We start from the raw sequence: 20,689 nt of genomic DNA, 5'->3' as shown, positions 1-20,689 counted from the left end.
AGCTCCTCAACCAAGGAACTGAAGTGATACTCCAAGTTTATATAGAAACCAAAAAGACGGCTCCTAAATGGTTCCTTAGGTTCCTAAACGGGGATTTAGGAACTTAACTTTGTAATGTGCACTGTATACAAGAACTTAACTCTCAGGATCTTGAATTTCTCAAGTGGCACAGCTAGCTAGCTAGATCTGAAATAGACAAGCTAGGCATGCATTCAAGTAGGAGTCTCTAACCTGCATTGAGAATAGCATCTCTCCTCTCTTTCCCATCTTCCTTGGTGACTTGACTTTTCCAAGAGTGTGGAATTTTTTGACTGGAAGATCTTTTCAATTGCAAGTATCTTTGAACTGTCTCTGTTCAATAGTTAATCTCAGGGAGATTTGTCTACTAATCCTGCCACTATTAGTATAAAAGTCTTGCCACAGATTTTAATGAGTGAGGAAAAAAAAAGAAGTAGTGAAATCTGCAAGACTAATGGCTTTTGAAAAAGTGAAGAATTTGGCAGCTGCTTAGAAATACGCAGTTTAACACACAGCCTCTTTTTCTCAAAAGGTGATAGTGATTAAGTCAGTCCAACGATGCTTCTGGATCTTGTATGACTATGTTTGTGAATCAACCTCTGACAAACTGCAGTAAGAAGGACTACATTCTAGATTAAAGGCTCAAAGGACAACCTTAGTCAGTAAGGTTGGTTCTACAAAGGCACAGTCACAAAAACCAGGGCAAAAGACAAAGAACAGTCTTTTTTTTTTTTTTTTTCTGGCCATCTGTAGCTTATGCTATGCAAGCACTACATTTTATGTCAAATTTGCTTAGTAATAAGAATATTATTCAAAGCTTATGGGCAATAAGGAATTTTATCCTAAGCATCCTACCCATTATATATGAGTAAGAGTTCTCCAGGTTAGATGTACCTGATAAGATGAATTTGAAGGGTGGGAAAAAAAGCATTCTGCAGCTGAAGGCAATGCTGAAACTTAATATATCCATAGAATACAATTTGTTACTGCTTTGTTAGTCACTTTTCCATTGACATCTTACAGTCATATTGGTTCCTATATTATACTTCAAACACGCTTGGAACACCCAAGAGAAGAATGCAACAAGATGGACATCCCTGCTGCCTGCAGTGGTTGAGTGGATGTGAAGTCTTTCAGCACTGTGCACGTGGTTTACAGCTTTATAAAATGTGTTCTGTTTGTTCTATCACTTGCAAATATTAAGGAGAATCAGCTTGGATTCATAACTGGAACAGAAAGCGATTTGAGAACTGAGAGTTTTTGTCTGTCATTTTAGGATGGAGATGTAACAGGATGCCAGTTTCAATTCAACAGTGTGCGTCTTAGGCATTTATGGAAAGCAGTTAGCACTTGGTAATAAAGTTCACGTTCAATGACAGACTACCTTGCTCCTGTGAGCTTAACCTCGAGCTCAGCATATCGTCTTCTGGTATGTCCTAAAGAGAAAGACTCCACGTCACTGCCCTGCCCATCCTCTCCGTGTTGATAAGTGTGGATGTGTACACAGAAGCACACGCACGGTGAGGGGAATAATTTGCTACAGCTTAATAGAAACATCACTTGCACAGCGTGTATGGAGATGCCCAAGAGATATCATGCCTTAGGCAGCTCCAATCTTTCTGATGATCCTCGGAGCAGAAAAGCCTCCTACACAGAGCTGTCTTTTAAAAGGCACAGTCTTACTCTTAACATAAATTCTCATGTCTATATTCTGCATAACATGTCTGGAGGTGTGGCTGAGGTACAGCCTATTCAGTGGCTTTGAAGAGATTGCTAAAGAGCATCTATCATGAGTAACTACTGAAACCATTTTAATAACAGTGATTTGGGGGTCACTGTCAAAGAGGTAACACAGAAAAACATCAGAACCATGTCCCACTTTACACTGTTTGCTATAACACAGTCATTTTTTTTTTTATCTAGGAAAATTACACGGTATCATTTTTTGGTATGATTGTTAGGAAAACCTATAGAAGAATTAGTCTTATTAGCCTTATTTTAGTTAAATTTACTGAACAATTTCAAGTCTTGAAGAGAAGAATTCTCTTCAGTGCAGTTATGCGTGTACCTTTATTCATAAATCTGTGTTAAGATATCATAGAGCAGTGCACATCAGGACAATGCACAGGATGCCACTGTTAAGCTGAACTGATTGTTCTTGCTTCTCTTTTCAGTCATCATAATGAGGATTTTTATAGGGAAACCACTGCAATCGAATTTCTGAAGTTGGTTTCTAACAGATTAGATAGAAAAAACTCTTTAGCTTATAAAGATTGCAACAGTATATATATAAAGATTCCTGCAACAGTATGTATTATTAAACCTACGGATGAACACACCATCCAGTCTCTATTCCCATCATCTGTAGTTCAAGGAAGAGGTAGATAACAAACCTGTTAACTGTGCCCAGATGTTTTGAACTTATTTTACTGGTATTTTAATTTGTTTTCCGGTAAATCCTTTAAACACAGGCAGATGGTTGCATGCTGATAGCATAAGATTTCCCTTCAATGAATTTTTTGCTCTCCACAAGCCATGGTGATAATTTTAAAATGTAAAAAAAGGAGTATGGAAAATATTAAAGCATGTTAAGGTTTTGTTATCTTTTGTTCTCAGAAGTGACTTTTAGTTAGAAATGACATTTAGCTGGAAACCGAGTTTTAGCATACTGAGGAGCGATATTTGGCCCTGCCAGTGTATTTCAGGTTATCATCACATGGTTGCCTCAGCACGCTGCTTTTGGTTTCAGCCCTCTCTCATTACCCCTTCCCATCTGACCGAAATCAGGTGATCTTTCAGAGGCATTCCCACAGTCGGCCAGCAAGCTACTCGCTGTCGGATACCCAGCACCATATTTAGGGTGTGCCTTTTAAATACCGAGGCCAATAGGAACACAGTTGCCTTGTTTTGTCTGCCCCTTAGAGCTGACTGACTTCCCCTCCGAAATCCTTTGCCAACCAAAGAGAAAACGTTCTCAACTACAGGCTCCGTACTCCGATTCCACACATGCCTCTGCTGAAAATGTAAATAATAATAATAATAATAAAGTTAAAATGTTTAAAATATAGGTTACATAATCATGATAAAGTGTAATTAACTTTTAACACCCATGCAATCACTTTGTTATTGCAGCTAAAAAATAATTCTCAGAATCCAGCTCTTCCAGAATCTCCAAGAAAAATACTCCTTGTTTCACCATTTTCTGATTCATTCGACTTTGGAAGCAAAATAAACACATTGCTGTGTTTAATATTGTTGCACAAGAGAATTCACAAGAATGAAATGTGTTCAAAGTTCCTAGAAAAAAAATGTAGCAACGCAGGCTGCCAACTTGTTCAATGTCAAGCTCTAGGCAGTATAGCAGGACGAGCAGTAAATGACTCACAGTGAGTCACGCTTTAGCTATTTTTGCTTTTAAAGTAATGCCAGGCGCTGTGTTAATATTCAACCCAGAGTAAATTTAGCAATGCAAGAAAACAAGTGTTTCCATGGTTGCTCCTTCACAATGTTTATGGTATATACACAGCCATTAGGCACAGGAATTAAGCCAAATGAAGAATATGGAAATGTTCCTCTTTCATTTACAACCAAACTTTGCTACAGCGGGTTTCGTGACTCACTCGGCTACTAGTTTTTCCAACTCGAACAAAAATGTAAAGCAATGGCTAGCACAGCACCAGCGGTACTGTTAGTGGTCAATAACCACCACTTTCCTCCAAATTACGGCCTGTGCTGTGCACACAGCTGACCTGGGAGCACACCGGGGTATCAGCAGCTGTGCAGTCAAAAGCAAATGCAAATGAAGCAGTTCCAAGGCAATTACGTCGCAGATATTTTTTTTTTCAGGACAAACCAAGACTGACAAAGGCCTCACCAGTGAAACTAAACACATTAATCACGGGCAACGTGTCCTGTGACACTTCGAGGAGGTGCTGGCAGGGAGGCAAGGAGAAGAGGAGCACTGCAGGGAGGAAGGTCGGGAGCCTTTGTGGCGTCATGCGAAAAGGGAAAGCAGCTGCAGAAAAACCAGGAAGGATGCTGATTCAGGCTGGGGAGCAGTTGGGTAAAATTAGGGAAGTGGTAAGGAGCACACAACAGAGCTGGAAAATATCTGTCCGTGACATAGCCATGTCACAGATGTGACAAAAGCCACACAATTTCAGTGGAGCTGTTTGCACAGTGGTGTTTTCTTAGGTGAGCAGATATTTGTGGAACTGTACAGTATGAGCCCAACCATGCAGACATCTGACATGCCGTAAGAAAACTGTGCCAGAGAACATGGAGCATTTTATCCTTCGGGGGGGGGGGGGGAGTAATAAAACAATGGATGCTACAGCAAAGGTTAGGTGAATACCTTTCTTTGCCCACACTAATAACAGAGCTGCCAAATGATTACATATGATTACTTGTTAAACTTTTTTGTTCACATTTTAATACAGTGATTTATTCATTAGTCTTAAATTGCAGTAATTACTATTTTTACTGCAGAGGCTGATAAAGCAATCAGCCAGCTTTTACATTTTTCCCCTCAAAGAAGTCTCTCTTCTGCTTTTCTGCATAGTCTTCCGTGCTACAATACGCAGGTTTTATTTTTCCTGTGTTCCTATCTGCTTGTAAACTAGCTACTTCGTTTATACTGGAAGTTTATAGATAGATCCTTACGAACCTGGAAAGCCTTCCTGGAAAGGCTTCTTTTGATTTCATCAAGTCTTGAACTGACCCATAAACTTTCAGATAGGGAGTGAGAGAAAATACTTAAGTCTGGGCCAAATCCAAAGAACTGAAGCAAACTACAGACACTGAAGTCCAAAATGATGAAAAATCCTGTTCAGTGGCTTCCTAACCCCGAAGGCATCTAAATCTGGTAAGTCCCTCCCAGGTTCTCAGGGGATCTGAAGCTCTGCCTTGCCCAGAGCTGCCCCAGCCCGAATAAGGAGCAATAAGGTTTTGTCCTGTGACCTTTTAGGCTCTCGAAATGAGGTGCAGCTCCATCCAAGTGGCAGAGGAGAAGGCGGCAATGGAGATGTAGAGAAGCCACCTCCTTGTTCCTTGCTGAGTTAACCACTGGAGCGCACAGTCACGCACCTCTTGCTTGTGGTCTTGCCTGCCCCCTCACACTCCTGATGCACACTGTGCAGGCTTTGCTTCAGCCAAAGGGCTGAAGAGTGCCCTCTACAGACTAGCCTAAAGCCAAGGGGTTGCTTACAAGCGTATGAGCAAGTCCATGATGTCAGACTTCAGGCCCAACCCATCCAGCTGTTGTAGTCTGATGATGAATAATAGCAAATCCCTGTAGAAGGCACGAGGCCGGGAAAGCCTACAGCGATGTTTTCCTGGTATCCTTGCCTCACCACCAGTAATCTGGGCAGGGGAACCTGGAGGCTCCAGAGGAGCCAAAAGTGCCATCTTCATATTTAACAGCCCGTGAGTGACTTGTACGTGTGGATTTATTTGCATTGCTGGGCACGTGCTGTAGACACGACGCTCTCCTACCAAACAAGCACTCCCACCATTGCTCCACTTGCAATTGTTGGGTGACTTCTCTCCCTCGTGAGGTATTTTTGGTGGCTGGCGGAACACCTGTTAAGTAACTTTGCCTTTAATCCTGCAATCACTCACGGCAGGTCTGGTAACACAACAAACCTGCATCCACACTCGAGATGCTAAGACGTGATAAACCCATCCACGCTTGTAAAGGCGGGTGGTGTGTCTCAGATGAGAGCTGGTAACAGCAGAAAGGTGACAGCTTAAACCACTCCTCCTTCAGTTGTGACAACGTCTGAATGTTCCTAGCCTGTTTTAGAGTAAGTGTAAATGCTACAAAAGATGTTTGACTTTGACTTTATGTTAATGGTGACTGAAAGGCTGCGTATCACAGGTTACCCCTAAGAGACCATACACACAATTACCACTTCAGCTCCCAGACATCAGTAATTGTTTGAGCGCCTGCAATTCCCCAAACCACAGATGAGAGCCATGGTCTGCTTCCCCTCCGTCTACATAAAACATGTGCTCAGTCTTACAGTTAAAGCTCTTAATTCTCTCCTTTTGTGTTACTTTATACTTGGCATGCTTTCAGCAATCTTACGCAATCCCGTGATTGACATACAGATGTACAGCGCATTCTGCTGACAGAATAGATCCCTCACTGAACAAAGTTGTTCACGTAGATGTACCCTAACCCTCCTTGTGGGAGCCAAGGCACTTAACTCCGGGCTCTGGCATCCAGCCCGAGGTCCACAAACCTTAAAGATGGGTTTTGCAATCCTTCAGCATTTCTCTAGCTCTCTTCAGGTCAATTTATTTAACAAGCTCAGGGCAGTGTGAGGAAGATCTCCAGTAAATTTCACAGCGTAAAATTTAGGATGGAAAGAAATTATGCTTTTCTGCAAGGTTATTGGTGCCTAAGGCTTTCAAGAGGGAAATGAAATAAGACTATCAAAAACTGTGGGAAGCAGCCAATACACATGAACCACTGATTAAAAAATTAAAGGATGTTTATTCATCTTCCTGCACATTATTAGTTTGCATGTTATTGTATCTTTCAGGTATAAATCAGGGAAATTCCGTTGACTTCAGAAGCTGCACTGATGCTTAACAAACAAAGATCTAGCTCAACCTGCAGCTCTTCTGAAGGGCACACCAAAGAGATACATGGCAAATAGTTTCAGGAACCATAAAAGCACCAAATGTTTTTCTTTCTCTGAACTAGAGTGCTCTGAAGTTACCATGCAGTGTGATATGCAGTGATGGATTATTATTTAGTCAGCATTATCTCAGATCTACTTCCCTGTACTTTGTCAAATGCTTTTTCTGCTGGCACTCAATCCCAATGTTTTACTTGGGTGAATTCTACTTATACTAGAATTTCTTTTGATCTCTGTGCATACTAGTGGCACAAAGTCACACAGATAAATTACTAAAATGAACGCATAGGAAGGGTAAAAGAAACTACTATCTCTCCAGGAGTAAGACAAATACTTAATAAGCAGAACAAATGAGCAAATAAAACAAAGTTCCCTAAGTTTAAATCTCTATTGAGCTTTATTTTTCTACTTCTTCCTCTATATCCTAACCTCCGAAAGAGAACGTCTCAGCTGAAAAATCGTAAGACCAAGATGCTCCCTCCTTGTCCTCTTTCATTGCCTCCTTCTCCTTGGGCAGTTCTTCACTTTATTTGCTGTAATCTCACTTGAAGTTTAAGCTGCAAGCTCATGGCACAAGAATGGAATTCCTCTGTTCTCTACCTTTGAAATTTGTCTGAATGACATATAAAAGACATAATGGCAAGAAAAATTATAGTAAGATGGCAGACACAATCCCTGCATTCTCACTGCTCAGATTTTTACAAGAAGAATAGCGTGTATTACTACACCATGAAAGAAGTGAAATTGCTCATGTTTTATTACCAGAAAACAGATTTTCCATGGGGTATAATGCTTCTATTGAAGTTTTCTGAATTTTGTGGGCAAACTTTGACATCTATTTCTACGCCTCTTACTCATCTGAAATGTATAAAACATTCCTTATTATTTCATGTATGGTCACAAGACATACGCTTTTTTAAGTTTCAGTGTTGCAACAAAAGGATTGCCATACAGTCAAGAAATACAGGAACTGACTGAATTAAACTACACACCATTGAGGGAGATCTATATAAGTTAGGGTGCAGTGCCAGCTCAAGAACAAATGTGCACAAATTTCACCAAAGATTTACTTTCCTTGAACATTCCTCACCATGTGAACAAGGTTCTAAGGTTCTTCATCACTTTTCCAATATAAGTAGAGGGGAAAAAGTTAACGTATGGCATTTTGTTAGATGGTGTGATTGACTGCAACATCAAGGGAACAGAATCAGCATCCAGAAACTCCCTTCCTGACCTATGTTCTTACAAGCAGTAAAAATGCCATGCTAGTAGCCATCAATGTGCTCGCTTAAAAGAGAATTATCCCATGACAGTAACAGTAAATTACCCAAACAAAGAATTATCCCTAAGTGTATAATAATAATAATAAATATTTCTATGCAACACTCCATTTCCTTCCTAGACTTTATATACTCAGTGCTGATCTGAAAGCCCTGAAAGCTGGGCTGGTAGGAAAGCAAGAATTATACCTTGCAAAGGCTTGTGCAATGGAATGAAATGTAGATCTTTTAAAAATAAGTGTATAGATCAGATGAGAGATAAAAAGAGCTCACCCTTGAATATTCATTGATTGGAAGGGCAGCTATTTATAACAAGACAGACCTTCATCTGATGCTCCTTCTGATTTAGATACCTCCCAGCTGAGTGTATTTACCATAGGGCTAAAGGATCCATGTCTTGACACTGTATTTTCTTCTGTAGTTGCTTCCATTTCTGTGTGTATTTAAATACACATTGAACACAGAAAGGGAGAATCTGATTCCAGAGCCAATCACCTAGTAGACCCAGAGTCAGTTCAGATCTGATTTTAAATTGCTGAGACCGAAACCCATGTCTCCTACACTCTGGAGCAGGACAGTTTGAGGAGGTGGGTTGATTCTTCTTTCATTTTAACTACAAATTCCACTTCAGACCTGTCAATGCCAAAGCAATAAACTTCTGCAGAAAGTACTTTGACAAATCACACTGCAAAGGCAATCTTTTCATCAAAGAAACCTGCACCGGATCCACTGGCAACTGATGTTCTCCATGAATCCACTCACAAAATTATTGTTAATGAAGCTTCTGCCTGCTATCCTATCAACATGTTAATTTTTGACCTGGAAAAATTGCCCCAGATTACACGAGAGGAACTCTGACGGCATCATTTACTCTAGAACTGCTCCTTCCATATAAACTGGCAAGGATACAAGCTTTGATAGTAATTTTGCAATTTGGATATTCATCTTACGTGCTCTGTAACTGCCACTGTTTTAGCATTTGAGCTTCTTGTTTCTCTAGCTTGTTTCTCTTTCCAATAACTCTGTGAACCAGAGGGTTTATATGTCAGACGTAATTATCATCACGCTAACGCATTCCATTTCATTCCCAGGCCCTGATCTCCTCCTAATCCTTCACAACTACAAATGTGCTATCTCACTTCTGAACAAGCCAACTAGTTTCTCCCAGAAAAGATCCAGACAGGACAGTCCCAAAAGGACAAAACCATGCCAAGTTTTTCTCTCTCTGCTCAGGGCAGCCCTCTAGCCCGACCCAAAAGTCAGGTCTCATTCACACAAATGTCTCTAAACATCTTCATGTCACTCTTCAGGGTCTGCAATTTGCTTCCTCAGCGTCATGCCATGAAAATATTTCTCTGGCAGGCTAGAGCACAGTTATGTTATTGCTTCCAGCTCTCTGAACTGAAAAATCTGAAAAAATAATGACGATGACTTAGTGCCGCAGGAGAGCCACATGAGAAGCAGGCCAACTGAAAGCTTTGCGGCGCAGAGTGAACGTGGCTACTTTGCTCCGCGGGGCAGCAGCCCTGAGCAACATGGATACGAGCTCATTACCCTCTCCTGCACTGTCCACGAACACAATATATACTTAGCCAAGTTGCAGACACAGGTGTAACGTTCAGACCCACAGAGATTTTAGACCTAACTCCCAGCAAAATCTTTGCTGCTCTGAATCTAAATGACCTGAGCTAATGCAAAAAGACTGTAACAAAGCAAAGAACTAAACTCAAGTATTCTAAACTGCAAGCTACCTTCCTAAGCCTTAGATCAGCTTTCACTTCTTTTCTAGTTAAAGGGCTGCCTATAAGGAACTTTACAGAAATGAAAAGTGCATATCCCACACACACCCCTGAACTGTCATAACACCAATCCCACTTTCAGTTAGAATTTTCAGCTTTTGTGCTGACGGTGTTTTACCGTAATTAGTTGGTAAAGAGATCTTAAATGCGTATTTTTTATTTACAATACAAAGAAGAATAAATTAACCTTATTTTTTAGCTGATCTTCTGCCAACACGTGCAAGTAGAAAGATGAAAAGCTAAGCACATAGCTGAAGATGTGACTTTGCACAAGTAACTTTTTCTCAAGTTTCTATTTACTTATTTATTTACACAGGTAACTATTTACTCAAGTTACATGTCTGTTACATGGTGAGGAATAAAATTAACTTGTCTACTTCAGTACAATGTTGAGAGGATTAATTGGATTAAAATTGTCAAGGATTATGGTCTACAGTGTCATGTTGCAACTTGTTTTTTTATCCTAATAAAAGCAAATCAAAGACTTTAGTCTTTCCTGAAATCTCTAGAAAGACTGTTTTAGGAATTTAAAGAGAATTCCTTTCACACTATTGTTTCCTTCTATCCCAAACTGCATCTAGAGTAACACTGTTTACACCATTTTCTTTCAGCCAATTCATGGTTTTAAAATACATATATGAACAGTGAAAAATGGTGTCTCCTTGGACATTATATATTATAGTTTGCTCCTTTAAATATATTTGCTGATTGGTAACAGCTATGAGCCTGTCCCAGCAAAATGTTAAATCTGATACATACGTTTTCTTCTCAAAATCTCTGAGATTTTGTTCCTTCAGTGAAGAGCACTACAACCCCATTGTAGACCTTCCAGCCTACATTACAATGACTGGTTTCCTATGACCAAACCGTTGCCAAAACGAATACTGCATCTCAAAACGATTTGTTCCCTATTAAAAAAAAATAATAATAAAATAATTCTGTCACTTTCCAAATTCACTCCTTAAACTGTTTGGCATAGCCAGCGATACTGTCATTCACTCAAATCTTAACGCTTTTTACTACTGCTTAAGCGTGCATCTGTTGGGCATTCGCACAGAACGTGGTTATCAAGGATTCCAAAGTGCAAGTTATCAACTACTATAAAAGGGCTACGAAACCTGTCCCACTTTGTGCACTGAATGTGAAACTGAATAACCTTCAGCAAATACAACAGTGGTAGCTAGGGTCACAGGAGTAAAGATTATACCTTCTGATTAGCTCTTTTCACAGGGTATCAGAAACTTAAGCTGATACATAGAGATTAAAGGCTGCATTTGCTTTCATTTCGTGAAGGCAAAATTCTCATACTCTGTGCCAGAAGATGCCTTTGATATATATACACTGGCAGGAAATAAAAAGACTCGGTAATACAACATTAAACAGAAGGGGGGATTTTAAATTTACAGAAGATACAAAATGCAAAGTTACAATTCCTACAGTAATCATGACTTAGCTCCTGTGGGTTCAGTCCTGCAAGGTTCTGTTCTGTGGTTACAATCCAACAAGGAAGTGAAACATGCCAGCAATTTCACCCATTTCAAAGGACCTACTCAAGCAATTCAGTTTAAGCAATTTGCTTAAGCTTTTCACTTAATCAACAGTAGATCACTAAGCACTTTGCAGATCTGGGACCCTTACGTGTAAGGAGAGCATCAGTCATGGAGGGTTAAGGTCAGAAAAAAATTTCCATAGAAACCACACATACAATCATTTTGAATTCTCTTGTACTACCAGATTTACTGAATATGCTGCAAGAGCTCGATTATTTGGAAAAGAGAATGCAGTCATTGCAGGGTACAAGAAATGTTAAAAAAAATAATTTTTAAAAAAATCAGCTCTTCTATTTTATTGCTTGCAATCTAATCAGCTTCAGGTAGAAGAATGAAACTGTTTCCCATCAAAAATAAGAAGTGGGCATTTAGGAACGTAAGATAGTTCTGGAAACAGACTTCAAAAAATCACTTGCTGTTCACATAAAACCTGTCTGACAGTGTTTTGACACATACCATCAGAGGTGGGGATTTTGCATCATTCTGCACAAATTCCAGCTAAAGTAGCTCAGAGACTGAGGGAAAGTGCCTGCAAACTGTCTGAAAGATGAGCAGAACAGAAATTGCTCTAAGGCATGGTATCATCTGCTGCTGCTTAAAGTTCAAAGCCAAGAAAGTCTCCTTGCAAAACTGCCTGGAGAAGAGGGCAATGTGAAGGTGACAGGGTGAGCATCACCCTCTACCCTCTGAGCATCAGAGCTGTCCACTGCAGCACGTGGTGGCACTCTCAAGTGGCAGGTAAGAACCACGCAGCTCCCCTTCCCTTGCATTTACTATGGCAGTAAATATCAAGAATCTCAAGAACAAGATGGAAAATTTATTAGCTTTCTTCATTTTCTGTTAAAGCAAGGTTATATTTAACTTTTTCATGCTCTGCACTGTACCTAAAAACCTTGTGTTGAGAGCGCTTTTCTCCTTCAAATCCTAGTTGACACCCAAGTAACAAGATAACATCAGTACATAACGTGTCCTTGTTCAGCTATTCCAGAATACAAATGTTAAACCCTGCATAAAAGATACGCAATGATTAATGGTAACTCATCATGGAAGGCAAAACATTTTTGCATCTACCCTTTCTGCCCCTTTGAGGTGGAAAAGCCTGGGACAAAGGATAATACCATGAAAGCTCCTCTGAGAAAACTTGGTTGCAGTTCTGATATTTCATCTGAGTTGGCAATAAAACCAAATCCCAGGAAAGAGCTAAAAATTGGACCACACTGTATATGTCTCCGCACTGCTTTAAACAGGCCAGGGGTTATGCACAGTTTTGTGCCCAAACCTGGCAATACTAATAGTTGAAAAGAAAATATTAAACAGGTAGCTGTTAATGAAGCTGATATATATAACCCCCCAAAAGCAGTTTTAAAGTCTGTCCCAGAATTTGCAGACACGCTATAATAAGCTATAATAACTATAAACTATAATAATATGGATATGTATTGAAGGACCCATGCTTATGAAGGCACAACTCATAACGGAGAAGCTAGGGAATACACATACAACACTCTGAGCCCACTTTATGTACAGGAACACTGCCTTCTACTTGGTGTACGTGGTATTTTACATAATACTGGCAGTGCTCTACTACACATCTCCACATACCGCTTTACTACGTGGAGCCCAACTATGAGAAAATGTTTTTTGTACTAGTTGGAGTTCACGAGTCAGTTTAGCCTCTCATAAAGATGTTAAGATCAGAGGCCCTGATCCTGCAAGAATGTATCTGTAATGCTTAAGCTCGTGAATACTCAATTCCGTGTTTAGAGTTTACAGCCTAATTAAAGGCTAGACATGAGTAGGGAAAACTCATAAAAGGAGGGAGAGAGGATGAGGGTAATGGCAAGAAGATCACATTACTACATAAAATAGAGAAACTGAGCAGCCTTACTGGTTCCCGATCACTACATCACATGCAAGCAAATTTACGTATGTGAATATAAACAGACTTCACTGATCTTCTGTCACGCATTATTACTCAAGAATTTCCAGTAGCCCTCCTGGTAAAAGAGCATTTTGGAGAGGAAAATAAGTACAAAAGTGACTTTATGGTGGATCAACAGATTATTGAGGCAGAAGAGGCCACACTGCTGCATGTCTAAGGCAGCAGCATTCTTGCTTCGAGAAATTTACTTCTGAATTTTCATCTCACTTCTATCTGCAGACCTGAGGTGGTACTTAGCTTACCATTTCAAAAAAGAAGATGCTGAATGAGATTGCTTATTTGAACACAAGATCATTATTTTGAAGAAAAGAATATCGTATCACATCCAAGATTGTCTGTGAAAGTTAACCAACGATTTTCCATTCAACCTTTTGAATTTCATTAAATTCTGCAATAGGAACAAACGTGATGGATTTACATTATCAAAAACATTGGGAATCTTACTAAACCTAAGATGACTCGGCTGATAATAGTCTGCATGCTGATCACATCAGTTCATCCAACCTCTTCTATCTTGTCAGCCACAATCTGACCCCTGTGCCCAACCAAAACAAAAGTCCAAGTTGCTGGATTTCAGGCAGTAGTAGGATAATGATGTCCTCGTATTCCTTGTATTTTTTGTTGTTGTTTTTAAAGAATACTTATTTATTTGGGGGATTTTTTATTTGGGGATTATTTAATTTGGGGATTTTTCAGCAGGCCTGCCAGTTGGAACTCAGTCACATAGCTTGAACTGAATATATTACTAGGGCATACACCCCCTCCTCAGGCAACTACAGGGTGGAAAGTAAATCCAAAGTCAGTTATCAAGATTTTATCTTCTCAGTTACAAACACCTGGAAATTAGGAATTACAACATAATGGTGGGGCAGTAATAATTTTATGGTTATGTAGGGAGTGAAAATTACACTTTTTTGTGGTCTGCAACTTGCTTTGTTCATTCTTAGAGTGGTGCCAAGAGCTCTGTTAAACTCAGAGATCAGTGCTAATACTCAAATCCAAAACGTTAAAAACCATAAAGATGGGAAACAAGCATATTAAGCCCTCAAGCTCTAGTCCTAGCGAGTCTTGAGATATCAGATCTAAAATTCACCTTGTCAGGCATGTCCTCACTCTTCATAAATCTCTATGGGGAAGTAATCCAAAGTCCAGTGAAGTCAGCAGGAAAATTCTTTCCGCTAGTTTCAGCGGGTTTTGGATTGGACTCCAAAAAAACAAAACTCAGGAGAGCTACAGGAGAGAATCCAGAATACCAGTTTCCAGTGGTATAAATCATTAATCTGTGACTCCTGAAGTTCCTGAGATACCAGTTTATGTTGAAATCAAAATGTGGGCTATGAGGGAATAGGTACAGGGGTCAAGGGATAGCAGGCAGAATAATATGATTTCAAACATAATCGTGATTGGGGAAGAACAGCATGAATAGTGTTAGAGCCCATGAACTTTCTTTCCCAGCAACAGTAATCGGAGTGATTTTTAATAGCTGCTATTTGTGCAGGGCAATAAAAGTATACTACTTTGTTGTGTTGCATAAATACTAAAACTGTTAACTCTCCAACTTTTCTTGCAATTCAAGCACAAGCAACTTAAAATTTTAATACTTGATAAATCCACACAAAATAAGAAAAACAGATCTTAATATGTTGCAGCATTAGATGGTGCGTGCATAGAAGCTGTAAACCTGAGAACACACAGAGTAAGCATTTTCCAACTATATAGTTCTACGATTAAAGCAAAGGTCCTCTTAGAGTTGCAACACATCCGAAGTTGTGAAACAGGAGCAATTTGTTTAAGTGACAAATGAAAACAGCTTACCTAATCCTTTTAGAAGATCCTATCAATTAAGGAAAAAACCCTGTCTTCAGATGAAAAAGCCCACCTTACAAAAAGAGATGTGAAGCAAGATTTCCACGGTACTTGTATCCAAGCAAGACAGGAACTGAGAGAGTCTAAATAAAACTACCTAGGTAACTACCCTGGCTTTTTGGTCCACAAATACCAGTTTAAATATGTTTTGAAATAGACCTCAGTTTGAGCCATAAACTGAGCAGTTTGAGTACAAACTGAGTTTGGCAGTTTTATATTTTAGGATATTTAGTATACATTATCATTTAATGTTCAAAGAATCATTAAAAAAAAAAAAAACTTACATTGTTTTCTCATCTCTTTAAGTTGATCCTTAAAATACAAATATTTGTCATTCTTTTCCAAATCCGAGTCACTGTTCTTGCTTTCCAGTGCAGTGAATTTTTCTTTCACTAAGTATTTTAAATCTGGTATATTTTCTGGTTTCTCTCGTTTTATCTGTAAGGAACAAAAAAGGGAATGCTATTATTCATTAGGAAACATATTGCAATACAAAGCAATAGATGTCCAGCAAAAATTCATGAGCACAATCCTACTTTTTTTGGCTCCAGTTAGGTGTTCTGCTCTGAAACCAGAAACTCCTGGTAATTATTTATTTCAAGAGAAGCAACTATAAAATGTAGAGATTAACCTCCATTGTCATTTAACTCATGTAATTGCTGTATATGTTATATCTTACACTAACAATAAGGAAAACTGAATGTCTGTGGTCAAATTTACTTCCTGGAGTGGTAAAGGTCAACAACAACCAGCATAACTGAATGTGAGTGGAACCAAAGAATACGACTCTGTTCCAAAGAGTAAAGATGACTGAAAAAATAGAAATAACATTTTAAGTGTGTTTTTTTTTTTTTTTCTAAACAAAGCACAACAAAACAAAACATCTCCCCTTCACCATTTTTCAATCAGCTTTTCAGAATCTTATAATCTGTATGCACGATTGGTGTGATACCACCAGTATACGCCGTACAGATAGCTAACATACAATGAAACCGCCTCAAGTTATTTGTGTCGTGTAAACAACAAGCATTGTGCCACACAGGCAGGCAAGAACACCATTTCCCTAAAAGCCCCTGCTTGCAGTAATCGCCTCTGGAATGATGTGAAGAATAAATGACTGGAAATAATACGGAGGTCACCACATAGGCAATACGAAGCTATTCCAAGGGTGCAAAAAGGACTTTGGGAACCCCCCAGAAATTATAATTAGAATGTTCCCTTCCATTTTTCAAGCCACCATTAAATTTTAGGGCACTGTGCCTTTGACAGGACTTCCTAAGAGCCAGCTGCTACAGCAGTGGGCTGGGGACCGTGCCGTGCAGTGATGATCAGCACCAGTACAAACCCTGACAGAAGGCAGCATCTGTCAAATCCTTAATCCTAAGAGCATTCTGAACCAAAGATTATTTCTACTCTGGCCCATCAGGCATAAGGCAAAACGTGAAAGAAGGAGGTAAGCACCATTTCTGCTGAGCTGTTCCTCCCCAGCCACGCACATTAAATTCTGCCTCAGAACACGGACAGCAAAGAGCCTCCTGAGGAAAAAATGGTCCACATCAGTACATCAATTACAGGTTCTGGCATTCACAGAGAAGCTGGAAATCCTACAGAATATATTTTATTTCAGAAGCCACAGAACTAGTCAATGTTTGTGTAACGACAGTTCCATAGAACTATTTTTTCTTCCAAGAGCAAAGCCAGTTTGGCACATTTACTTTAGGCAGGTGCAAGTTATGGCAAGAAGAAAAATATGGAAAAAAAAAAAAGCACAGCCAGGTGATAGCATGCAGTTTTCAAAGGCACCTGGAGATGAAAGATCACCTGCTATAACATCCAACTGCGAATGGGACAGACATCGTACCAGGGGAGCACACTAAGCTCTATGAAAGACCAACAGCAGGTTGCTCAGACTGCGTAAAACCAGGCAGTCGCTTACAGTCCTCATCCTTGGGAACTTGACAAAGGGAGGAAAGAAAAACAGACATTCTGTGCCTGGGGCAATGGGTCAATCATACGCACACAAAAGATTTATTTGTCTCATCATCATCGCAAACTGCTGCAAAAAACAGCAGTTTTCATCACAATGAAAACCAACATTGATCTGCACTAAACTGGAGGAGAAACTTGGCCATCGGCTCTATACAAGCACCGGAAAGCAGCTACTACATCAAAATACATTTTAAATCCAACACATTATAAAATCATGATTTGATTTGGACAATACATAGTGCAGACATACTCCTTTCTGGGACAACTCTGTCAGGCTGTTTTTACAGCCTGACACAGGACCACACGCACAAGCACAGCCCAACTAATACCCAGTCACTAAGACATGTCCTCATCAAGACTGCGAGCACTACGGCCAGGTAACATACCCAAGATCCAGTTATGCAACCTAAAAAAACCCGAGTGCTTCAAGTTTTTGATATTCACACAAAGAGTGAAAGACATGACTTGGACATTCATTACAGACATCCGTTTGCCACAAAGATAATGTCAATAATCTCTTCCTCTCCACAGGGACTAATGCTACAGATCGATATAGTTACATCAGGCTCTTTTTATCCATTTCTTGACTCACGAAAGATGTAAATACAGAAATTCACTGATTTAGTGTCTCCAGTAATCCCATATGAGTGGCCGGAGCAGAGAAGGGCACAGCCACTTTTAGCTCAAACACCGCTCCCTCGGCTCCAACTTCCACATATAAAGGATTTTACATGTGAGCAGAACAAGAGCAGGAACCAGAACTTACACCATTATGTTAAAAAAGGACAGATGTTTGAGAAGCTGCATTATATCCATACAAATAAGCTTTGGCTTGGCCACCGCGGAGCTACAAGAAGCTGGGTGTAGACATCCATACTAACCTCAAGAGCCCCCCTTAGCTCTTTACCTACACTCACTTGTTGCCAGATACCTAACAAAGTACAAGCTACATGCTATTTTCTTATGGAAGCAGGAACAACTCCACCAGTTATCAAGGAAAACAGAAGTCTTTCACACCAGCTATTTTCCCAGTAGCAATGCATGAAGCTGTGTGCATAGTCCAGCAATGTAGCATACATGACGCAGGCTCAGACAACCACTTAACCTATAAACCTATAGTCAGATGAGAGAGATGGTCAAAGCAAGCTCCTTCCTGTAGTTTAACTTATTTCACGTGTTTACAAGACTAAATTTGGTTTCTGTTCACCTCCAGATGATTGCTTTCATTAAAATGATTAACAGGGACACCATCCCTGACCACACTCAATACTGTATTGTCACATACACTATTACTAAAATGCCAGGTAGACCTTCTGGAAGGTCAACATGTCACAGGTGAATAATAAGGCATGTCCACCCACTATAATAACAAGTAAATACATTTGCTGTGCATAAGCAATTTCTCTTTGGTGCTGCACATCCTATTCCATGAATAGGGTTAAGAATGGTCTAACTCAACAACACACATGACAAGAAAAGAAAGAAAACTTGACATCCGTCCTAGTTCCTCACAGTGGGACAGCATTGCAACATCTTACGCACTGCATCAGCACAACACACTTGCAGGTACATCACAGTTTTCTTTAGTACTCACCACCCACTCCTACTCTACAGATTCATGATGGATGTAGTGATGAGATCAGCAAAACAACATGAAGAAGGACAATATAAACACCAGACTGAGCCAAGGGATGGGGCTAAATTATCAATATTCCAGGTAACAAGTTGGGGTCATACTTCTTTTTGATCTCACGAGTCTGTGAGGTAAATGCTCACCAGCAAACCTGAAGCCACCAGCATGTTCAATTTGTCAGTAAAAATTACTTCACATGGGAACCATGAAAGACATGTTAAGCAAACGACTGTTCATTTAGTAGCACTGTCAGCCAAAACCAGCATGCTGAGCAACACCTTGCCATCATTAGTCAATCCATTGAGAGTAACATTGATTTTGAAATGGGGCGGAGGCATACACACCCTACAAAGCATCCTGGAAATGACATATAACTATGAACTGGGAGTGTTCGGGACATATGGTGAAAAGAAGTATCAGTCACAACAGCTTGTTTACAGCAATAGAAAAAGCAAAAGCATCTGCTATGACAGTCCCATAGCAGCAAAGAACCACACGGGTATTTACATGGAAGCTCAGCAATAAGGAGAACAGGCATGTTCTATGTTATGATTATTAATGATACACCATACGGGATCTACTAGAAGCGCTGATAGGAAAACAAATTTAGAAACACACACCAAAAAGTAATGTTTAGAGAAACGTAGCTGTGGTTTACCTATCTAAAGATACATTTGTTCATGGCACAATTACAGCTGACATATATGAAAAGAGGTTAGTGTGTTTGATGGGCAATGCTTATGAAGGAAGCCAGTTCATATCAGGTCTTTGACTGACTTCTATCGATACATATCCATAAGAATAAGCCTTGCTTTTGCAGGTTCTTTCACTGGCTTGATGTGTATGGTACACACATAAACAGACTGTGCCTCACAGTATTAAGCTTTTTGCAAAGATAACTTGCATAATCCTATGAAGCCTGTAAACTCTGGGTATTCTAAATGCCAGTCTGGGGAACTTTTATTTCATTGATTAGCACAATGAAAAACGAAATAAGCTATTTTGTTCCAGACCAATCCCAGAACCAGTTAGGTTGGACCAGCGTGCAGTACTAAAGCATATACAGTAAGCACCAGTGTCTAACAAGGCACTACTGAGCATAACTCTGCATGTAGCGTTGCAGTGTTTAGTAATTTGTCCTTCCCAGTATTACATCTCGAAGCACTTTGCAAACATTAAATAATTTAGCCTCAAACATCCATTGTGACATATGTACAATCAACTGCATTTTACAGAGAGTGAGACCGTGGCATGAAGAGATGAATAGGCTGTCCTAAGCTTGCACAAGGAGACTGCGGCAGAACCAAGAATAAATAAATCCCAGTCCTCTACTTTGAGCACAAACCCATCCTTTACCTTCTTTAGTTGAGGGAAAGTTCAAATTAGTATGTGCATTTGGTTCACTCTTGTCAAAGAACCCTAAAACAGCTTGTGGCTGCTTGGAAAACTTTGTGATAAAAGGACGGCATTCTTTGTACCACAAAAATGCTTCACTGGACTTTGTGTTGCATTCGTTCAGCACATGACACTCCAAAGTTAATTTCTAGCTTTTTCCTTCTCTCTCTAGCACAGAAGTCCTTTAGCTGAATGTTTTAAATCCTGACACGGTTCCTACGTACCCTCTCTCAGGGTCATTGTTTATGTTCCGTGGTTTCGAGGAATTTGCCATTGCCATCCATTTTATTTTGCTGAAATTTCTTCCCACACCTGAACCGTGCTGACATTTCCTGTCCAGTGACACAATCTGCAAAAGAACTGTTCTTTCCAAAGAATTCAGAATTATCTCCTTAATCTTTCAAGCCACACGTTATTTGTTCCCTATAATTTAATGCCTTAAAAATACAGACTTGTAAAGTTTAATTTATGGATATTATTGACACTTGGTATTTGTGAGGGAAAGATTTAATCCTGTTTGCTAATGACCTTTTTAATGACCAAGTCAGCTGACACAGCATAATTTCTTCA

At 39.7% G+C, this 20,689-nt stretch overlaps 1 protein-coding gene across 2 annotated transcripts in view; it reads right to left on the bottom strand.

Annotated features, from left to right (window-relative positions):
* NSMCE2 (NSE2 (MMS21) homolog, SMC5-SMC6 complex SUMO ligase) overlaps window positions 1–20,689 on the bottom strand; it is a 130,148-nt gene that overhangs the window by 54,736 nt on the left and 54,723 nt on the right. For both annotated transcript variants that reach the window (XM_035319684.1, XM_035319683.1), the window contains one exon: window positions 15,387–15,540. In XM_035319684.1, coding sequence (XP_035175575.1) covers window positions 15,387–15,540 — 154 coding nt within the window. The remainder of the gene's footprint in view (window positions 1–15,386; window positions 15,541–20,689) is intronic.

Source organism: Oxyura jamaicensis, chromosome 2 (genome assembly GCF_011077185.1).
Source record: "Oxyura jamaicensis isolate SHBP4307 breed ruddy duck chromosome 2, BPBGC_Ojam_1.0, whole genome shotgun sequence".
Classification (NCBI taxonomy): domain Eukaryota; kingdom Metazoa; phylum Chordata; class Aves; order Anseriformes; family Anatidae; genus Oxyura; species Oxyura jamaicensis.
Note: the sequence above shows the minus strand (reverse complement) of the source record. Positions and strands in the feature narration are given on the sequence as shown.